Source organism: Cydia strobilella, chromosome 17 (assembly GCF_947568885.1).
Source record: "Cydia strobilella chromosome 17, ilCydStro3.1, whole genome shotgun sequence".
Classification (NCBI taxonomy): Eukaryota; Metazoa; Arthropoda; class Insecta; order Lepidoptera; family Tortricidae; genus Cydia; species Cydia strobilella.
In genome coordinates this window covers 4320069-4341901 of record NC_086057.1, presented here as the reverse complement: position 1 = coordinate 4341901, position 21833 = coordinate 4320069, and the positions used below count along the sequence as shown (strand labels likewise).

The window sequence follows — 21833 nt, the reverse complement described above, 5'->3', positions numbered from 1 at the left end:
AACGTCGTGGCCAGAACGTAAGCCTCAGTCCATATACCCCGGCCACATACTCGACGAGTGGTATAAGGAAGTAGTGAGGGCCCATGGCCGGATTTAGGGGAGGGCAACCGGGGCTACTGCCCCGGGCCTCTACAAAAGAGGGGCCCTCACAATAGACTTCGGAACAATAATTTGGGGCCAGGGGGCCGCCACTCCTTTGTTGCCCCGGAGCCTCCAGACCTCTCCGGCCTTGCCAATGACGAGTAGCGCGGCCACACTACGTCTCTGCCTACTTCCCATGCCACTCGTCGAGTATGTGGCCGGGGTAATAGATTAGTATGTTATACCTCAGTCTATGGCAGTCGGCAGCCAACTTTTAATTTAATTATTAAATTAAGGTGTTCACATTAAAAAACCCATTTTCTCAATAACAATTTTATTATTGCTTGTTATTATTATTCACATAATACAAAATAAACTATGCACAAGTTGACCATTGATGTCGTTCTATTAGACTTTTCAAAATATTATTTTAACAGCTTTTGCAAGTAATGTAACACGTATTTTACATGAAAATAATAATATACAAAAGTGGTGGCAGTCTCCGCGGGTCTGTTATGATCAAAACAATTAAATAGTAAAGACAAGTAATATATACGCAGAGTCTTTCAGCAATCTCAAAAGATGCCGTTATAATATAAACAGAGTCAAAGTGCCAAATTGGTGTTGTAACGCCTTTAACAACGGCAAATAAACCATGTGAATATTACTAGTCTTTATTATTCACATGTATATGGTTGTGATGTTCACGGCGATAAATAATTAGCACAATAATCATTTAATCATGGCCGAAATCTTATGCTACCGCTAGTTATAAGTAACTGTACATTTCTTATTCAGAAAAAAATATTATTGAAACGCAATATATTTACAGATCGTTTCATAATACTTAATTCTTATTGTTTTCAGATTAACTAACTATGTTGTTTCGATATTATCAATTAATTCTATCGTTAATACATAAATACAGGTTGAATCTCCTCTGTAAACAGAACATCGGTTGTATGTCAGGGCATTGTGCTACTAACTACAGCACAGTATAAAATTAGGAACAGCCAGCATCAAATAGATAGTGACGGCCTAAGTGGCCAAATATATCGTAATATCCCCTTGTTACCATAGAAATAAGGGTGTGTACCGATATATTTGACCACTTTCGCCGTCACTATCTATTTAATGCTGACTATAATGAGGGCTAAGGCGTTTAATTTCGCCGCTAGGGGCGCTAGTGTAGATGGAGGTCTTTCAAAATGTCGAATACATAGAAGTTTTGGGAGTTTCAAGCTTTTTTATTTTTGGGAATTTTCACTCCTTATTCATAGTTGTGGTAAATCTTTGTCCATCTTTGATTAATCATGGTAAACAATAGATATAGCTCAATAAATGATAGTGGTTTAAAAAAAGTGCCAACTAAAATGTACCTATGCATAATTAAACAGGTTGAAAAAATGGCACATTTAGACGTTAAAATACTTATTAACGTTACGTTGTTAGTATTAGAACGTAATTGATGTTATAAAAATAAGCATTTTGAGATCTGTTTTTCTGGACCTACGTCTACAGTGGCGCCAACTGGTGAGCACAAAAACGGTAGCCCCTCAGGGTAGCCCTCATTGCTTAGAAATGGACTTTAAATTTCCAATATTTTAAAGTACCTCAGTCGCGTCGCCTCACAACCATTCACATTTTTAAATATCTGAGGTAGTCATGATGTCAAGAATCTTTTAGTACCTACGCCATTTTTAACAGTATTGCATTGTCTTGTATACTTATTATTGGAACAACTGCGTAACCTAAACGACGATGTGCTGATTACTTATGATTTTATTTCCGTAAAACAGTGTACAAAAAACAATTGAATATAATAGTTATTATTTACATGGAAACCTTGACACGTATAAAATGTTTTTGGAGTATAAGTACATGATGTAAACGAACAGTACCTGTGTTTCGGTAGCTTTATTATCATTGATTTCCCAATGACTACACACAATTGTGCTTTGACTTTAAACCTTATAGATACCTATAATCTGTACACTCAAATAAAAAAATATCTTAATATATTTATAATTTGAATAAACCATATTGTCAAGAAATATCGGACCAAACACATGTTTGATCATTTAAAGCTAGTGCCGGATTAAATCAGCGCGGGGCCAGTAGCAAATTCTATCATGGGACCCATGAATTGTTTTAATTTTGTCATATGAAGTGAAACTTAGGTTTTTTACGGCCACAATGCGTAGGTGTGCGGGGCCCGTGGCATTTGCTACTTTTGCCACGTGACAAATCCGCCACTGTTTAAAGTATAGCTGATCTATGTACTGCTAGGTCTATGGTTTAAAGCTATAGAACAACAAAAACCAGTATCTTACAAGTAGGTATGTGCACATGTACGAATATGTGTTTATTAGGGCACTTTGAGAATTTTCAGATATATATTTGTCAGCTCAGGGACATTCAATACTTTTTACCAAGTGATGTAATGTTTTAGTTTTGGAACATAGTTTAGAGGGTCTACTTGCCTCTCTGTCGCTCATATATAATAGAGCGATGGAGGGACATCCTCCACCTGTGTCGTTGACAACATTGATAACATTCAGCATAAAACATGTAAAGCACTCACAGGGCGTTAAAAATAAAACCCTTGGCATATGTATTAAGACAAAATAAAATTTGACGATTTGATAGGTCCATAAAAACATGTAAATACATATCAAATACATTTGTAAAAATATTCTAATTAATATATCCATAGTAGTCATGATTTAGATCTTCAACAGTTTAAGATAGCAGCTCAAGTGAATCAATCGTAGCAAAAAGTGGTAAACCTTTCTTACCAGGATTGATAGACCGCATAAGTACCATAATCGAAATAAATAACATTAATGACAGTTATAATCCTGTACTTAAGTTTAGAGATGAGAAAATATATATGACCCGTTAAACAATTTCCGTATTTATTTACGCGAAATCACATTTCTTACACAAGTTAGACAATAAATAATATTATTATGCGTAACAAAAAAACTTTCTTTAAATGTCTCGTTCATCACTCGTTCATAGATCAAAGGTAACACTTTGGCGGTGCAGAATACGGCGGTACCAGCTTAAATATGCAATTAGATATCGTCCTTATAAAACCCGACAAAGTGCTTTCTTTAAGGAACGTCACAAGTAGATACATTTGCTCTGAATTTACTTACGGCTACCAGGCACTAAACAAGACGGCACAGCCCCGTCCAAGCAAGACTTACAATGGTCATTGGGTAATCCACTAGAAGACAAAACTACTTACACATATAGAGTTATAATGAATTGTGTTTTCAGTCTAAAGGTACTTCATTAATTGTTAATACGACCATTTCTAATGCCATATTTATTTATTTATTTAGCGTCTTATTATCAACCAACAAGTTACCTTATGCTGGGAACAACACAAAAATATATTGGGTTTGGATTGTGTAATAAATAAAGTGTATGTGCGCGGAGTCGGCGCCGGCGCTCCGGCGGTCACAACCGTGGGGCCTAAATATTTCTTAATCTCAGTCCGTTAAATACAATATATATATACAATCGATAAAAAACACAATAATGCTAATAATGCTTTAAAAAAATCTCCAAAAAGTTAAAAATTGACAAACACATTTTAACACTCTTATCCTTATCAAAGCGTAAGTATGGATTCGTCGTATGTCGTATTTACACGTACGTAATGCGCTTAAGTTACATGCAAATCATAGGCTCGACATAGTAAGTACAACGGCTTTATTTAATCATTATTGCTTATTGACTATAATAGCGAAATGTACAATGGGCGCTTGCGACAATCGCGAGTGTCGCCGGCAGTCGTGCGACTATTTAATTGCAAGTGGAGGCCAACTCGCGCCGCCGTGACTATAGTTATCGTGTACCATATTCAACATACGCTTGTACACCTATAGCTCACAAAATATTGAAGGCGGGAATATAATTACATTAATTCATTATTAATAAAAGATATTTACAATATACACATAGACTCAAGCAACACAAACACGGCATAGAAACAAATTAAATAATTCCTCCTAAATTGTGCTGCCAAAACTGCGATTCCGAAAAACATTTAATTGCTTTATTGGATATGCCTAATGCGATCACTCCAGCGGCCTTCCATTCGTCTTCACATCTTAGCATTAGATTAAAGCTAGTCTTAACGACATTAATCAGACTAGACATAGTAGGATCTTCTGCATGTTCGTCATTCACACTCAATTACTATAAGCACAAGAAGTAACCTTCCATTCCGATAAAATGCACCGAATGCACGCACCTTTCATTCAATTAAGGTAAATCCCCTATCGTTTGACACCTGTAGCACCATTTGCTAACAATGGGTGTACAATAGGTAGATTTACTACTTACTATACTCGAGATCGATCTTACACAGACTACAGTCAACACAGAGGCAGACATTTTACTTGTGCGACATGAAAGCGACTCCTAGAAACAATAATCCACCAATCAGATTGATAATCGCTCCATGAGGTTCTATGAGAATTAGCCTGGTTTTTTGGTGACAATCAACAGTTATATTGAGTTGTTACATTTAGATTATTCGGACAAAACTCAACATAGGCTCAGAAAACTTTATTAGGGCAACATTTTTTTGCAGGTCTGTCTCAACCAAGGCTCCAACATAAGAACTCCCACTGACGTCCAATTTTTTGCGGTTACGGTTTTCTGCAGGATCCCGTTTTAGTAGTATAAGTGCTAATATAGTAACGTTCACACGAACATTCTATTTGCGGGATACTGCACGCATACTACAGAAAACGGGATCCTGCAGAAATACCGTACCCGCAAAAAACTGGACGCCAGTGGGAAAGAGCTCCAAGTGCCAAATGGTGAATCTTAAGTATCGATCGCTTTCATGTAGCCGTGACTTCCAGGCGTGAATAAATTAAGAGAGTGAATCACAGAGTCCATTTAGTGGAATAAATACTTGTGATGCGGCGCGCGCCTCTCGCTAGGGCTTGAACTTGACCAGCGGGATGTTCTTGGAGTGCAGGCACTTGTCACACACCCACTCCGCATACACTTCTGCTGTGAGTAGCTGGAAGGCCGGCTCCGTTAGGCCTGTGCAGCCCCTGGAATGGAGATTGTGAAAGGTTAAATAGATGACTAATTAAGTGTGGTCTTATGGTCTTTGTATGGCCAATTGGAAATTCTACTGGCAGTATTGAAAATGAGAGACACATTTATATTCTTTGTCCAATCAATTGTGAATGTTCAGAATGGAACTGATGTTGTCGGTTTTGTACACTTTAGATGTTAAAAGTTAGCCTTGACCAGAGATGAAACAGAGTGATGTGTGTCAAATGGTGGTTTTTTATTTCGCTCCGCTAACAAGTTTACATTTTTTTTAGATCCTACTCTAATATTAGTATTATCTAATGGTCTTTATCTAGTATTGTTTCAGATTTATAAGAATTGGTACCCCATATGCAAATGTGGAAATGTGGGATCACAGGAAAACAGAAAATGAGAAGATTAATTTTGAAGCCTAAATGGGGCTGGGTACATAAAGGATTCTCTGAATTGAGATGAATAAGGCCAACATGACACATATGTTAATGAAACAGCTTTGAGGAAAATAGTTATCAGTAATTACAATAAACATGTGTTTGGATAAACAAAGCTTTTGAGTAGTGTTTTCAAGTTAATCAATATTTTAAATTAGTTTTTAAAGAAATAATATTTCTGTAATAGAAATGTTTTGAATAGAGTTGTTTACAGTTACAATGCAAACAGCATTGTTATTTCAGGGTCCATCAATAAGTAGTAATTATTAAAGCATGTCTCACCTGTGGAACCAGAAGTTGCATCCAGATTCACAGAGAATTGCTTGGTCATTATCATGTACTTCTTTGTGACATACTCCGCAAGGGTAGATGGGAGGAGCGTTTGGGTTCTGTGGGTTGAACACCATTGGTTGATCCGGGGGATAAACTTTCCCAGCACTAACCGGCATTGGCTTTGGCCCAAACATCCCCATTCCTTGTCCCATCGGGCCGACTCCTTGCCCACCGGGCCCGCCCATTGCCATGCCGCTCATGCCTGCCAGAGGCCCACAATTACCCATGTTACCAGGGCCCGGACCCATCCCCATATTACCACTGCCTCCCATTCCCATGGGGCCTCCGTGCCCCATGTGGCTGCTTGAGTATGGTGGACCCGGGCCCATTGATGACATTGGACCATTTCCTCCCATAGGACCTCCTCCCATGCTAGAGCCCATTGGACTTCCATGTCTTATCGGACCACAGTGACCTGGTCCCATTCCACCACTTTGCATTGGGTTTGAAGACATTATAGAACTGCTTGGGCCCATAGACCCGTTAGAACAACTGGGACCCATAGGGCCATTCATTCGAGGCACATTCATACCTGGGCCTCCTCCACCCATAGGGCCATTCATGGGCCCGTTCATGGAACCTGCTCCTAGAGGACTGTGCATGGGTGGCCCCATCGGACTGTTGCTCATATGGCTGCCTGCCATTGATCCCATATTCATAGGGCTTCCCATTGGCCCAGAAGACATTGGTGATCCCATTGGCATAGAATTCATAGGGCTCATAGGACTGCCCATTGACCTTGATGCTGGACCCATGCCTGGGCCCATACTGTGATTACTCATTCCCATATTTGGGCCTCCCATTGGTGACATTCCACCCATATGGCCCATTGGACTCATGTTACCCATGGGACTGATTCCCCTGGGTGGCATTTGCTGATTCATTGGGCTCATACTGTGGGGTAAAGGGCTCATGTGCCTCATTGGGGGTCCACCCATACTGTGCATTGGTCCCATCATTCCCATTGGGCCATTCTGACTCATCATTGGGCCATTCTGGCTCATCATAGGGCCATTGTGTGAAATTGTAGATGGAGAGTCATCAAAAGGATTGGATGCAACTATGGTGTCTCCATATCCTGTTAACGGAGGAGGCAGCAGGTCCTGAGCGGTGGGTGGGGGTTGTGGTGCATGGGCATTGTTAGCATTTGATGTTTTTCTCCTCTTCTTTGGATTACTGGGTGCTGGCGCAGAAGGCGTTGGTGTTTCCATGGGCGGCTTGAAATCCGGCGGGCCCAGGCCCGGCCCGGGCAGCCTGTAGGCGCCGGGCATCCCAGCCAAGTTGTGACTCATCCTGACTCTTATTCAGTGTCCACTCTAATAACCATCATGAATTTAGCTCACGCGAAATACACGTTCACACATAAAGACTTCGCATTGTCACTAATAAGCGCTGTAACGTGCCAGGAGACTGATTGTGTCTATTTCTGTAATCAAAAAGACCATTGGTCAATAACCATAAAAATGGTAGCTGGGAGCAATTTTTGAATAAAAACACCTAAAACAGACGTTAAAAACGTCAGTTATTAGCTGAAATACCTCAGATGGGCAAGAATTGAAGCATGAGCTACATCTATCAGTAACCTACGTAATTACACATGAAAAATGCACATTTAAGAAAGAATGACAACCTTACAGTCATCACAGGTCATGATGAATTAAAAATAGAACAAATAACTTACGGCATTATCAATTTAGCATCGGAATTACTGATTATTTTTTTTGTCCTCTTCAGAGACCCCAAGGCAGGCGTGCAACATATGACAAAATACCAAATTTAGACCACGTCTCCCATGAAGTTATTGGTTTTCACTGATTGTCCTTTGCAAGAGTGTTGTCTAAAGACATGGGTAGTATACTTTTAACAAATATTAATTAACCATTGATTGCTTTTATATTTACGGCTCTCAATAATCCAAACAACACACGCCACATTCACGAAGTATTTTTATCAGAAAATTGCCGCTAGAGGGCGTAGTTACGTAACGGAAGTGTTCAGAAATAAAGAGTTCTTATGAATGCGTTCAATAGTGCGTAGCAGTGTGAGTGTACTGGACAAGTTCTAAGTTTGGTGATCGTTTACAATTTTTGGGTTAAAAATTATTATTTTGGTGTTATTTGTTTTAAAAGGATAAAAATATGGTACAAATTTGGGAATCATTTCTCATTATATAGTTCTTATTTTGGTGATCATTCATTATTTTTGGTGGTAAAAACGATTTTTTTGGTGTTAAATTTTACTAAATCTGGTGATCTGTTAAACACATGCCTTTTGTTTTCGTTGTTTGTTTTTATAGCCGTAACCGACTATCGCACCGCACCGTGACCTCGGTGCGCCGCAGTCGCCGCATCCATGTGAGAGCACGGATTTAGATTTTAATAAACCGGATGGAGTACACGGGCCAAAAAGTGTGTCCACATGAGAAGTCAAAGTGGGCGGTTGCATCTCTTTCTAATTAAGGTGACCATAAGTCATATGTATGTGGGATATTAGGATAAGTTGGAATGTATAGTTTGGCCAAGATCTTTTTTCATTCATGCATAGGAAGTCAGAGAGAATGGATATAGTTTTTTTCTCCTCTGTAAAACGCTTCACAAGACCTTACTTAATTTAGTTTAGTCGTTATAAAAGCTGTTACTGATGACAGACAGACTGACAGACGGACAGCGGAGTCTTATTGATAGGGTCCCGTTTTTACCCTTAGGGTACGGAACCCTAAAAATGGTCACGATTTTTTCATTTGTAGTCTGCCTCTTTCGCACTCATGGTATGTTCATATACGTAATGGCTTCTCTTTTGCACACTTCAGCTATTCTTTAAGCGTCATCGTAGTTAATTGCACCATTTTTTTTTATTTGCCGCCTTTGTGTACTGACGGAAATGTGTGTTCAACCTATATAGAATATTATGTATAAATGTGTCTGTAATATTTAAGGATTTTGGATTTAAATTTTGGCAATTATATAGCTCTCATTACGTGCACAAATAAATCATTTATCTATCTATCTATCTATTAAACAAATAATTAAACATGCCGAAATAAAGATATACTTATTTAGGTAAACTTATTTTTACATTAAGTAAATACGAGGTAATAAGAACTCTGTAAGGCCGATTCACATCGTGCCGACATCATAGTCACCCTAATGAGTTTGACAATGTTTTCTTGTATTTTTATCGTAAACTTTAATAGTTGAGGCTTACCTGTGAAAAGATATACCACAATCAACAAAACTTTAACTTCTGCAACCTTTCACACAACATCTTTTACCCATTTTATACTTTATTTCGCAAATAAATCTTGAGCGCCGCCATTCATGTATTTTGAAAATTTCATTATCAAGTTGGGGATACCAATTAATATTCAAAGTTACTACAATGTCTACCATATTAAAATTAATGTATTTTTTGTTGTGCACATGCTTGGTTAAATCAGTTAATAATATTGACATTATAACTATTTACAAATTACGTAAAAGATATCAGAACCGCACTCTGAATATAGCACTTAAATAATATAAGAAGGTATTTAATTTTAGTAGTTATTGATATAAATACTACCAAAATGGTATTTTTTTAACATTGGCAACATGTGCGAGTGGGACACCGCGACCCACTTTTGCTATCTCATGTGGACCGTTTTCTCTAGTCTGGTACGAACACCTTTCTGGCTCGGTGATAAGGTTTAATTTAGTATGGCAAAAAAAGTGACAGCTCGCTCCTGTTTAGGGTATAACTTCATGTGTGAGAGCGACAAAGAGATCTATATATCTTACAGCTTTTAAAGCCTCATTCTCACGAGCGCTTTTTCAACGCGTGTTAAAAAAGCGTTTGAATGACAAATGTTCAGACCGTAACACCATCCTCAGAATAATGACTCATTATTCTGAGGTAGGATCGCACCGTTTTGACGGTTCGGTGCGATAGTGTGGAAGCCCACGCCAGTACTATAGTTTGTCAAGGGACTGTCTCATTTCAAACATAGACAGAGAGAATCATACTATCTTTGTCTTACACTAGTACTAGCACCCAAAAGAAAAGGATGAGTATAGTTTTCTTTGTTCCTATTTACTGACAAGATTTGCTTGACCAACTATACCTATTCCTAGAACTGCTCCAAGGTCGCGGTGCGGTGCGATGGTGTGTTACGGCCTGAAACATGTGTATTAAGGCCTCATATTCACGAGCCCTTTTTCAACGCACGTTAAAAAAGCGCTTGAATCTGCCCGCACACTAAATTCGATTTAAAAACCAAAAGTTGAAAATCCAACAACGCTTGATAAAAAGCGCTATCGTCATCGTGTGAATAAATATAAATATAGTTTGTCAAGGGACTGTCTCATTTCGGGCGTAGACGGAGAGAGTCATACTGTCTTTGTGTTGCACTGGTGCTGGCGCCCAGAAGAAGGGGATGAGTGTAGTTTTTTTGTTTCCATTCCATCCAGAGCTTTTTTAACGCGCATTGAAAAAGCCCTCGAAGGCCCCATACGCACGAGAGCTTAAAAAGCGTTGCGTGTGTGACGCACCCATAAGTAAGAGCGAGAAAGAGATATCGCTTTTTCGCTCTTACTTATGTGTGCGTCACACAGGCAACGCTTTTTAAGCTCTCATGCTTATGGGGCCTTACACATTGTACAGATTATAATTTTATTATGCACCATGTAAAGAACAAAAATCAAACAAAATGAAGATAGAGTAGATACAGCTCGCCCAAGTAAGGACCGTGTCGCAAAGGTTAGTTATTTGCCAGCTGAATCGGTTTACGTGGATTTGTATGAAACTATCGTCTTCAGGTGGAGGTGGCATAAATTTCGCTGCTTTCAGTGCTGAGGAAAACTTTCCTTACATTTTACTGGATTGTGGGCCAGTAAACTTTAAACAAGTAGTCTAACAAGTTCCTTCTTTTTAAAGTAGTTTGAAAACCTTTAACCCTTTGAACGCCAAGAACCCATAAAGTGGTCGTTACTAGTCGTGCCCTCAGCGCCAAGGAGCCAAGGACAACTATATGGGTTATGGCGGACGCTGTCAAAGTAACCTTGACACTTTCAAGTTTACATTCGCTCGCTTGCGCCCAAGGACCTGACACTCTTTGATAGAGAAAGATAGTCTTATTGCGATTCCTATAAGAGGAAAGAGAAAATAGTGCCATGCTGTGTCCTTATCACCAACCGGGTTTTTTTTCATGGTCGGGTTATGGCAGCATAGGTAGGAGGCGATGGCGAAATACCGAAATTTATAAGAGTGAAAGAGAAAAAGGATTATGCTGCCATACATTAACCTGTCAATACATGAATATGTCTTTCTCTTAAGCCAGGATTACACTTGTAAGTTTTACTTACGTAAGTAGGGACAAAGCTATTTGCTAGAATGAGATAACGATATTCATATCTCATTCTGTAGTATAGCTGTGTCCCTAAAACTTACAAGTGTAATCCTGGCCTTACCCCTGGGGCCCGTTTATCAAAAGCATGTAGCTTGTAGTACAAGTGGAAGTCCCTTTCTAACAAAAGCTGTCAAAAAAGGACTTCCGCTTGTATTACAAGCTACAAGCTTTTGATAAACGGGCCCCTGGTCGCTCGGTTTCATGTCTATAACTCGGAGGAGATGGAACAGACGGATTGGAACCAGGTACGCAGCACCCTAAACACCAACTATGTCATGGAGTTGAAGGGTTTGGGACCATTGATGGCGGCAGCGGCAAACTCGACGTACTATGGCGAAATGGACGAAGAAGAACTTACTGTAACGGAGGAGGATCGTGCGAAAGAATTGGAGAACACGCTGGAAGTTTGGAACAAGGAGTATCTGGCGTCGGTACGTATCGACCAAGTCATGAAAGTGAAATTGCAACAGTTTATAATCTCTGTCCATTATGGAACGCGAAGACGGCATTGGCACATCATATACGTATCTAAAAATAAACAGTGGGGATTTAACTAGGTTGGGAAGAATTATTCGAGAGAAACCCTACAAATGTGCCTCAATTAACTGTCTGGCTTGTCTACGCAAGTATCTTTATTCCGGCAATGGTCGTCAGGTATTACAGGATATTCTCACCGAGGAAATTATTAAAACTTGTCAGTGCGCAGGACATTCATGTGGAGTGGACCGGCTCGATCAATGGACGGAGACGACATACAAAGATGATTGTACCGAAATTGGAAATACAATATTTTGCCTTCAAAGCACAACACATAAAGACGGGAACGAAGGAGTGGTGGATGCGCCTTGTCAAGCCTATACAAACAACATACGTAAACGACCATGGCAGCGTGGAATTGAAATACAACCCGAAGACGGGAAAATTTTATTCGGAAGGGAAAACGGTCCAGAATGTTCCATGGAGTCAGGAAAAAATGGCAGCATTTATGGTGGAAATGCAAATATTATATTACTTTTATGCCAGGACGGTGCTTTCTCGGAATCAAGTGCTATGGAAGTACTTGCAAGAACACCTGAAGGGATCGAATTCATGTGTTCCAAACAGTACGGGGAGCGGATCAAAGCATACGTCCACATTACCAGAATTCTGGTATTTCAAGAACCGATAAAGCAGAGGTTTTATCGTGCAAAGGAAAAGTGGGAAAAGACATATTCCTCACTCAATAATGAGGAACATTTTGATCAGTGTGAAGAGAATTTAGAAAAAATATTGACAAACAACAGGATTGACGTAGCCACATTCGCAAAGGTGACGTATATGCATTTTACGGCAAAAACGGGGAAACGAAACAATTTATTTTTCCTGGGCCCCCCATCCACGGGCAAAACAATAATTATGAACAGCCTGGTGGAGTTTTATTTTAATTACTGTAGACTGACGGGATTGACACCAAACTCGTCATTCAATTTTTCCGGATTATTGCACACAAATGCGTCTCATGGACGAATGTAAATGAACGGAAAATCAATTTGAACAGTGGAAGTTGTTGGCAAGCCGTGTACCAATGTCAACAGATGTAAAGTACAAAGACAGATGTGATGTGTACAATTGTAGCCTGTACACCGGCAGTAATTACCCAATTGAAATGTACTGCAAGGTGCCGCAGGCCAAACAGGCAATTGATGAGAGAACGCTGAGATTTGAATTCAACTGGAAGTTGCAGGGATTCGTAAATATACCGCCACACACCTGGGAAAAATTATGGAAGCAACATAACTTTGAACTGTAGTGTGTGTGTGTCATATTGTATAATCATAAGTACGAACTTAGTATAAGACGACCATGTATAATCATCACCATGTATTGTATAATCATTTAATAAATACAAAAACATTAATCAAATAGAATTTTTATTTTTGAGGGATAAGCTGAGTGAAAGTTAGGTCAAGTAAGGTTAGGTTACTACTACTAATACGTTACACGTCCATGACATGTAAACGGGGTAAGGGGTAAGGGGTAAGAAAAAAAAAACAGTACGTACTTCCTTAACAGGGGACCAAACCAACCACAACAGACCCAAACCGCTAACCCAAGAGCCACACTATGTCTATGCTTGCGCCCATTATCTTGGCGTGAGAGTGACGTTTTTGTTTATGACAAAGTGTTCAAAAGGTTAAATATATACAATAACTTTCCAGACAGTAAACCCACTTTCCGTGCTAATATATAAACATTAAATATAAATGAAACAACAAATTTCTTTGCATATTATTCTTTTTATATTTTTTTCATCAGTTTAAATGGAAAATACAATTTTATTTATTTATAATGTTGTCATTTATTTATTGTAAACAAATATATTATAAAAGATTTACATATTACTATCAAAACAAAATATTCACAAAATGGCAGACTAACCAAACAGCAACATTTTGAGCTAAACAAGAAAGAGAAAAAGTTTGGCACTGATCCCATAATCGATAAAAATTAACATTGCTTTTAAAAGTTAGTCTGTTTGTCCAGATTTTAAATAGGTACCTTTTATAACGATACGTTTCACAACCTCTCTTCAGCTCAAGGGATTTGCGTGGTGTAATACTGACTACCCGCTGCGGGTCGCTCGCGACCCAAACCAACGGCTTCAAACAGTTAAGGCAACGCCAAAGAGAGCCTACCTCTTGACTATTGTATCTGTGGTAACTTGACAATTATAATCTAATCCGCTGCCTCATTCGAACTCCAAATTATAAAAAAAAAACAACTAATCGGGACTTCCTTCATAATGGATAAAATCAACTCAATTTTAAACATTCAAACAAATCATCAAGCATTTCAAATTATAAAAGTACCTCTTCTATACCCTGCCTTAACAAAATTATATATATTACACTTAGTCAGTTGACAAAACAAAAATTAAGCAATGGAAGAGGGATATGAGCAACAGTAATTGCAAACATAATCATATAAGTTTCGAGAGTGTAGGATCGCAACAGGGCTGCAGCCCTCGACCGCAGTCGGAACCGGTCCCTTCCACTGTTACATGAAATGCCGAAAAGAAAAGTATAACTCATAAATTGTACACTTGTTTATACACTAATTTTTTTTTACATTTTAATAATTTAAAAACAACCAGTACTTGGTCGAGAAATTTATATCCATTTTTTTTTTGTGTATTTTATATTTTGATGAAATATTTAAAAGCTAATTAACGTGAGCCGATGTCAGGATTCATAGCAAGTCGTCGTTCGCTCGAACCGGCTGGCAAGTCTCGACTCGAGCTTGTATAAACACATCTATACACAATAACACTACCGATACCGCATCGTCTATACATCTTGACTCGTGTAATGCAGTGATATTTCGAGGGGCACAAGGAATATCGCAGCATCGTTCCGCGGCCGCTCACTCCGCTCCGTCCGCTGCCCGCTGCGGTCACGGCGACGGTCTATAGTATACTATATACATGTGGCATGTGGAGAGACGCAGCGACCCCCCCGCTCCGTTCCACGTACTCTACTGTACACCAAATTTACAATAACATTTGATCAGAATACGCAAACTCAACTATATCTAAAAATAAAAGTAAGGATCTTTATGTAACGCCCGCCTTAGCCGCTACGATATCAGCTAATATAACGCTTTAAGTTTGCACATGACAAATTAGCCACCCGATAACAATATTCTGTATCATATAAATAGGCCCGATTCATTGCTTGGTTAATAATGGGGTCAACGTGACTCGCGGTCGACAAATGTGGTGCGTTCACTCGCTTGAAGGAAGCTACATACATACGTTCATCTCGTCAAGCTCGTGAACGCACCATCGACGTGGCGCGTTTGTCATGCCGCAAAGAACAATACATATCTGGAATTAGATCTAACTCAGTTTAAAAAGATGTGATACTAGACTCTAAATATATACATTGGACTATGATATTTCATTGAGATATTTTTCCTTTGTATAAGAAATATGACAAAATACATAACTTCCTAATTACTTAATCGGTAACAATCGAGCAACATTTGACGTTTTCTTCCTCCCTTTGTGACAATGTATCGAATTTCAACATTAGGGATATCTTATTTATCTCATACAAAATATTGTTCTTTGAAAGGAGTCGATGTTAGATTGACAGCAACAGGAGACGCGGACGGGCCAACATGGCGGCATCGGCACTAGCTAGTCTCGTGTTCCCGTCAAGCAGATTACAGACCAGCTTCGTCTACGAGAGGATATTCAATCTTTGTAAAAATATACTTCTAGTTCTCATACACTAGTCATGATCATGAATCACGTGCGTCAATGAACAGTGCTTAATCAACGGTTCTGACAAATGGAATGCATCTTACACAATATCCACTTCAATAAATAACAATTTCCCTGAAATTACTAACACAAGCAATCAGTATCTCATTGTGAAACAAATAATTATAATAAAACAATTCAGTGCTTAAACTAGTGGTAACAATAACATTTTTAACGTTTGTTCCTATCGATTTGATTGAGTTTCCTATTACCATTTTATTACCATTGTGATGATATTCATCATTTCGATACTGAATTTAAATGTGAGAAGGGCAAGCGATGTCATGATGAATAAAACGCGAAAAGGGCAAAGTGTAGAAATTTACAATGATAGTGAAATAAATACTAATAAATAAAAATCCAACGAAAATTATCTAATATCATGACCACAAACATTGAGCATTTTAATGAGTAAAAAGCAATTAAAACGACAACTATTAACTGAGCAACTAAAGGCCGCCAGCGCAATTGTTGAATTGACTAACCAACTTGCATGTCGTAATGGAGCCGCTCGTGCGAGCTCCAAAACAATTGACAATTACCTATAGTCAAACAATAGCAACTTCATTTTGACACAATAATTGACAAAATTAACCGAAACAGTATCCTTCAACAAGGTTTCGTAAACCTATGCATGCTTGCATCATACTTATTATGTTACAATGATAATAATACGTATACGCATATAATAACAAAGAAATATATAATATGTACATTAAATGACATTAGAATTTAGGACGCTTCTGGCGCTTAGAATTGATTCATATGCGTTTGGAATGAGCTGGACCTGCGAAGTTGCCGCTCAACAATAAAATCAGAGTTACTTAACGCTATAAATCATTTCAATATGGACGTTAACATCAGGACAAAATATGCAAGACGGCTCTCCTCACGCCCGGGCTGGCGGCGGTGGCCAAGTTCTTACGTATAATATGACAAACCTTTAACCCTATTAGGAAAATTTTGAGTTAATTTTTGATTCTTTAACAAACGAATTTCAACAGTATTTTAATTAGATTTGGTCGGTTTTTTACTGGCAAATTTAGACTCCTGGGAGTTGAGGGCTAAAGGTTGTCGTGCAAGTATGTATATTGTGACTTAAGATTTTCCAACAAATTCATTGAACTATTATTACTAACGTATAGAATCAGCACAGAGAACCAGTATTTTGCGCCACGAGTAGCTGGCGTTTTGGTATCAAGCCATAGAAACGGAGCGTAAATCTCGCGACCTAAATGCGTAAGCGCCATGAATTTTTACGGCGCTTACGACGTTTTGGTCGCGTGGTACAGGTTGTGATTGCGACAATAGGGTATTACTGCTACTAGTCAAATCAATTTCTTTTTTCGAACTGTGAAAACGATTTTGCTACTATGGAATTTATATGAAACACTAGCATGTCACGTCACAATCAAATTACCTACTCTTTAGTTTTATACGAGTTTTAAAATAAAAATTGTGTCTAAAAATAACTGCTGTCTACGTTTCTCTATTAATCTTCTGGTACTTTGTTTCATGCATGATGTAAAATAAATTATTTTAAATACAATCAAATACCCTATTTCATTGTTTGGTATATCGTCTCTATAGCAGGCGTGACTCACTCCGCGATTTCGTCGCGCCGCTACAAGTACATGCGGCCGCCCCCAATTCTGGGGTGTAGCCATAGTAATTTCCGCGCACCGCTACGGAACGGACGCCTGTTCGCGCTTGCGCCACCTAGCGGTCGTAATAGAAGCGTTTTGTTAGAGAGTGACTCTTTTATACATAGTACTATTATTTATTCTGTGTCTAGTAATAATAACGCAATGAACAAATGTCATCCAACTACCACCGCCTCGCCCGAGCACACTATATATGTACTAAAAGTTTATTGTGTTCTGGAGGGTATTTCCGAAGAGGACCAAAATAATTTCTTACTCCTACTGGATGTTTCACACTGGCCGGTTGTTGCTAACTAGTTGTATTGAATTTTAACAGATTTCAAACCTTAAAAGCAGTCAGTATCGACCGTCAATCTCAAGAACTTTAAAGCGTTTTATAATATTTACAAGATCGTTCAATGGCGATTAGAAGACAAATAAACGTGCAGACACAATAAGGACATTATTATATATGCCACGCGATGGATACCGGGACATTCGATTTAAATACTATATACAACACGAACCTGGGCAAGATATCATAAAACAAAACAAGCGTCCATCTTATAATGGATGGATTCCTTAGACGGGACGAAGATGGATTTAACCTTCCAAACGGCGAGGCATCTAAAGGATCGTGGACCATATTGACAATATACGAACCGACTTAAGATGTTATAATTGTTTTCCAAGGCCAATAGTCTTCAAATTGACTTGTCAAAATTGTTGGTAATAGTAAAATAATTAAATAATCAGTATAAGCAAATTTCATTTGGACAACAACAACATTAGACGGCAATTATTTCCGAATGGAATAAAATGTGGACGAAAAAATATCAAGTGGACTATATTATGTAGATAATAATTTGTTTTTCTATTCATATAATTTACACAAAGCAATAGATCTAAGAAGTTAACGTTGGCGCCATAACGCAAGTTGAACGTTGTGTTACAGCATCTGATTACGGTATTTAATGCGTATGACCCACACTTTTACTGTATGCTATTTTGAAATGATATTACTGGAAATATGGTAAGTTACTGACGTAGAAAATAATTATGTAAGTAGAATTGTACGTATAATATATACATTTCAATATATTTATGTATATAAAAGCGAGAGACAGTTTCATAAAGAAGATGATCGACAGGATTTATAAATATTAAAAATAAGTTCATATTATAATTTCATTTTCGATACAGCTTTTTTGTCGACGGCACTTTATCGTATCGCCCTCGAATTAACATATAAACACTGGAAGCGGGCGAATATCAGCAAATATATAAAGAAATATACGAAGTGAATTTATATAAAAGCTCGTAATGTAAAATAATTTGCTCTATTTTTATAATTACAATTTTATCGTTATGTATGCACTGCGTGTTCTCGGAAGTTTGTGACGGTGCAGACGTTAACGTCACCACGGGAAAGTCATGCGTTACATTTCTGAACGGCCGAGGTCGGCGCGTCGTGTAAAATTAATGGAAGAACGTTAAAACTTAAAATAATCTCCATATCAGATATGTCGACCGTCGCGAACGGCTCGGACCTCGACCGCGGTTCTAAGATGAGATGGAATTCGATCACTAAAACTATAATAATAATCCTTAAAATCATTAACGAAACATTTACGCGTTCAGTCCACACGATTGCGAATCTGCAAACGATAATGGCACTGTGTAAAAATAGATCGGAAACGCGACCACGACTGCGGACTGTTTAGTTTAGAATAGAACGATGGCGGACTGTCCCGGCTCCTACTGCCACTGGCACTCCACAAGGCACTCACTGTCGGCTCGCACTCGTACTGACCGTGACCACTGTCGTACCGGCGGAGACGCTACAGCCGGCGCGCGGGCGAGACGGCGCGGCGCCGTCAGTACGCCTGCGTCGTGCTCGCGCTGGGCACGCGCGAGCGCTCCGACTTCAAGTTACGCTGCAAGGAAAACACACGCATTAGGCTGAGAACGCACTGAGATTTTTTTTTTTACGGTTTCAGAACCGCAAAACCTTTAACGTACGGCAATAGTACGGCATGCTTCATAAGCGCGCACGCACTTAAAAGACTGAAACCGCAAGAAATTTACCGCAGTGTTTTCTAAGCCTTACCACGGACATATTTTTAGTCTGAACTTATTTGGAGCCATCATGAACCCTATCGGAACGCACAAAGGTTGATAATAGCAAAGAAAATATATAGGATAGGATTTACTGTCATAGTAAATTTTGTAGCCACAGTAAATTTCCTGCCATCTCATCATCAAATGTTTTTTTTATTTGTATTTATTATTTTTATATGATTTTGACCCATATTCTTTCACTGATATGTGTTAAAATTGTTAAATAAACGAAACCCCCAACGCCATCTAGCCGAGAATAGGCCAAAGGTTGGTATTGGTGGTAGCGCCGTCTGTGCGAGAATCAAATTTTCTTGATTTCCGAGACACATGTTTTCCTTAGACTTTCATCTTATACGAAGTTAGGTCTTTGATAATAGGCTATAGTCACGCGCGTCAATGTCTTTGGCGGACAAAGGTTTAAAATGTGTCGGTTCCATAACATCTCATCCTCCTTGAAATGTAAAAATGTAGAAAAAAAAAACAATCTTAACACAAATTCTCTAGTGCCAGAAATTAATTACAAACTACACTTACTGGGAGGTCCTTTAATCGCGTGACAGACTTGAAAATAAAAATACAAGCCTCATATTAGGTATAACCGGGTCTAACACCCACTTTAATACAGCAATAGTCTCACCGTATTTTTAAAATATTAGTCTCATTTATAATGGTCTACTCTACACTATAGTCTCTCTATAGGCTGATGTCAATGATTTCAAAAGTAAAGATAGACCCGTTCATACAATTTCGATAGAACCATAGACCTAGCATTACATAGATTATCTATACGGGTGCGCCCGTGAGGGACGGAACACACGCAATGCGACAATATGATTGGTTGATTAGATTTGTAGCCCACCATAAACCATACAAATTTACGGTAGGGCATAAAAAAAAGTAAGTGAGACTGTGACAAGGACAAACAATAACAGCGCTTTCTCTGCTACTCCTACTGAAAGATACATAAGGATAGTCTTATGTATCTTTCAGTAGGAGTCGTTCGGTCATTTCCCCCCGCCCGTCATGGCCGATCCAGTTACATCACCAGTTACAGTTCATGGACAGAACATTCTCGTTTGGTGTGTCTGGGTGGAATGCTACAACGCGATTGGGTGATAAGTTCGCATCACGCGCGCAGTTGCGTTAGTGCACGATTGGCTCGAATTCGTGCGTGACGAACCTGAACTAACACCATTCTTATACCCGTCTTTACGAAGTAATATACTGTGTGGAAAAAATTAATGGGCCCTGGAGGGAGAGTACCTCAAAACCTCAAATTAGCTCATTTTGCTTTTTATTTTTAAAAAGAAAACTGCATTTAGATTTTTAATTTTTTTTTCAATTTTGCTTGTCTAAAAATATTCTTAAATACTAAATATTCGATTTTATGTATATTTTATACGGCAGACGAGTGTAGGGCCTAATGTTTCTTGGAGAAATGTCATCATTAACATTAACTGTATCGAATAATAGAATAAAATAGCGAGTGTTTAGTGAACAAGCGAATTTCAAAAAATCTTTGAATGCATTGTTTTTTTTATTAATAAAATAATGTTTCCTTTGAGAAAAATGAGCTAACTTAAGGCAATTTCCCTTCAGGGCCCATTAATTATTTCCAAACTGTATAAATGAATGAGTAATGTGTGAAGTCGGCGGCCCACTCACCAGCTGGTCGTACTGCTGCACCATCCGCTTGATGTGCGTGAGCTTGCGGTGCAGGTAGTTGACGCGGCGCTTCTGCGCCTGGTACTCGCCGTCGTTCTGCACGCGCCGGTACTCTTCCACGATGCGTTGTTCTATGCTCTGCAAGTTCATATCGGACGTGTTCATATTCCTATTTTTATATGGGTAAAATCTAAAGAATGCAGAGACGAATACGAGTTTTATAATTAATGTCATGCTCATAACCGATCTAACGCGATTAAATTCCATTATTTTAGCTAGTGCAACCTATCACTTATCACTAGTTGTCGATCAAGCGGTGATCTATGCCCGTTGAGTCCAGAAAGTTCCAGATTCTTTGGGCCGTAATGTTCTGTACCTCTGTACCTCTAGTGCAACCTAGCTGAAACGTCGGAAAAAAGGTTAAATAATGAAATTTAATCGACTTAGACCTGGTAATGACATTAATATAAACGCGAGTTTAAAGTGTTACGAGTTTTATATATCAACCCGTTCATATGTCACTTCTTAAGAGAATCCGATATGCCTCTATTTACGAAATATTTGTTGGACTTTTTGGCACAAAATGCTTTTTACTCTATGAAAGATTTTTTAGACTATATGCTGCATATTTATTAAATTGAGTATAATGTAGTATAAGGTCGGAACTTTATTATTTTTGCATGCTGCATGATAGGTCATAAGAATCTAGTCATAGTTATAGGTAATACTTGATATTTCTATGCCTATTCAGGCAGGATGTGCTGATCAGAAATTGAATT

The 21833-nt window shown here is 38.6% G+C and overlaps 2 protein-coding genes across 2 annotated transcripts in view; both read right to left on the bottom strand.

The window, feature by feature from the left end:
* Nucleotides 1-398: 398 nt before the first annotated feature.
* LOC134748969 (protein pygopus) lies at nt 399-7903 on the bottom strand. The gene is made up of 3 exons (XM_063683835.1): nt 7618-7903; nt 5886-7362; nt 399-5168 (listed from the first exon to the last, which is right to left on the bottom strand). The coding sequence occupies exons 2-3, from the start codon at nt 7226-7228 to the stop codon at nt 5048-5050; spliced, it is 1464 nt and encodes a 487-aa protein (XP_063539905.1). The 5' UTR covers nt 7229-7362; nt 7618-7903; the 3' UTR covers nt 399-5047.
* Nucleotides 7904-13575: 5672 nt separating this feature from the next.
* LOC134748808 (RNA polymerase II elongation factor Ell) overlaps nt 13576-21833 on the bottom strand; it is an 80094-nt gene continuing 71836 nt past the window's right edge. The window contains exons 12-13 of the mRNA XM_063683610.1: nt 21055-21192; nt 13576-19205 (exon numbers count right to left, since the gene is read on the bottom strand). Of these exons, the coding sequence (XP_063539680.1) occupies nt 19146-19205; nt 21055-21192 (198 nt within the window). The 3' untranslated portion in view covers nt 13576-19145. The remainder of the gene's footprint in view (nt 19206-21054; nt 21193-21833) is intronic.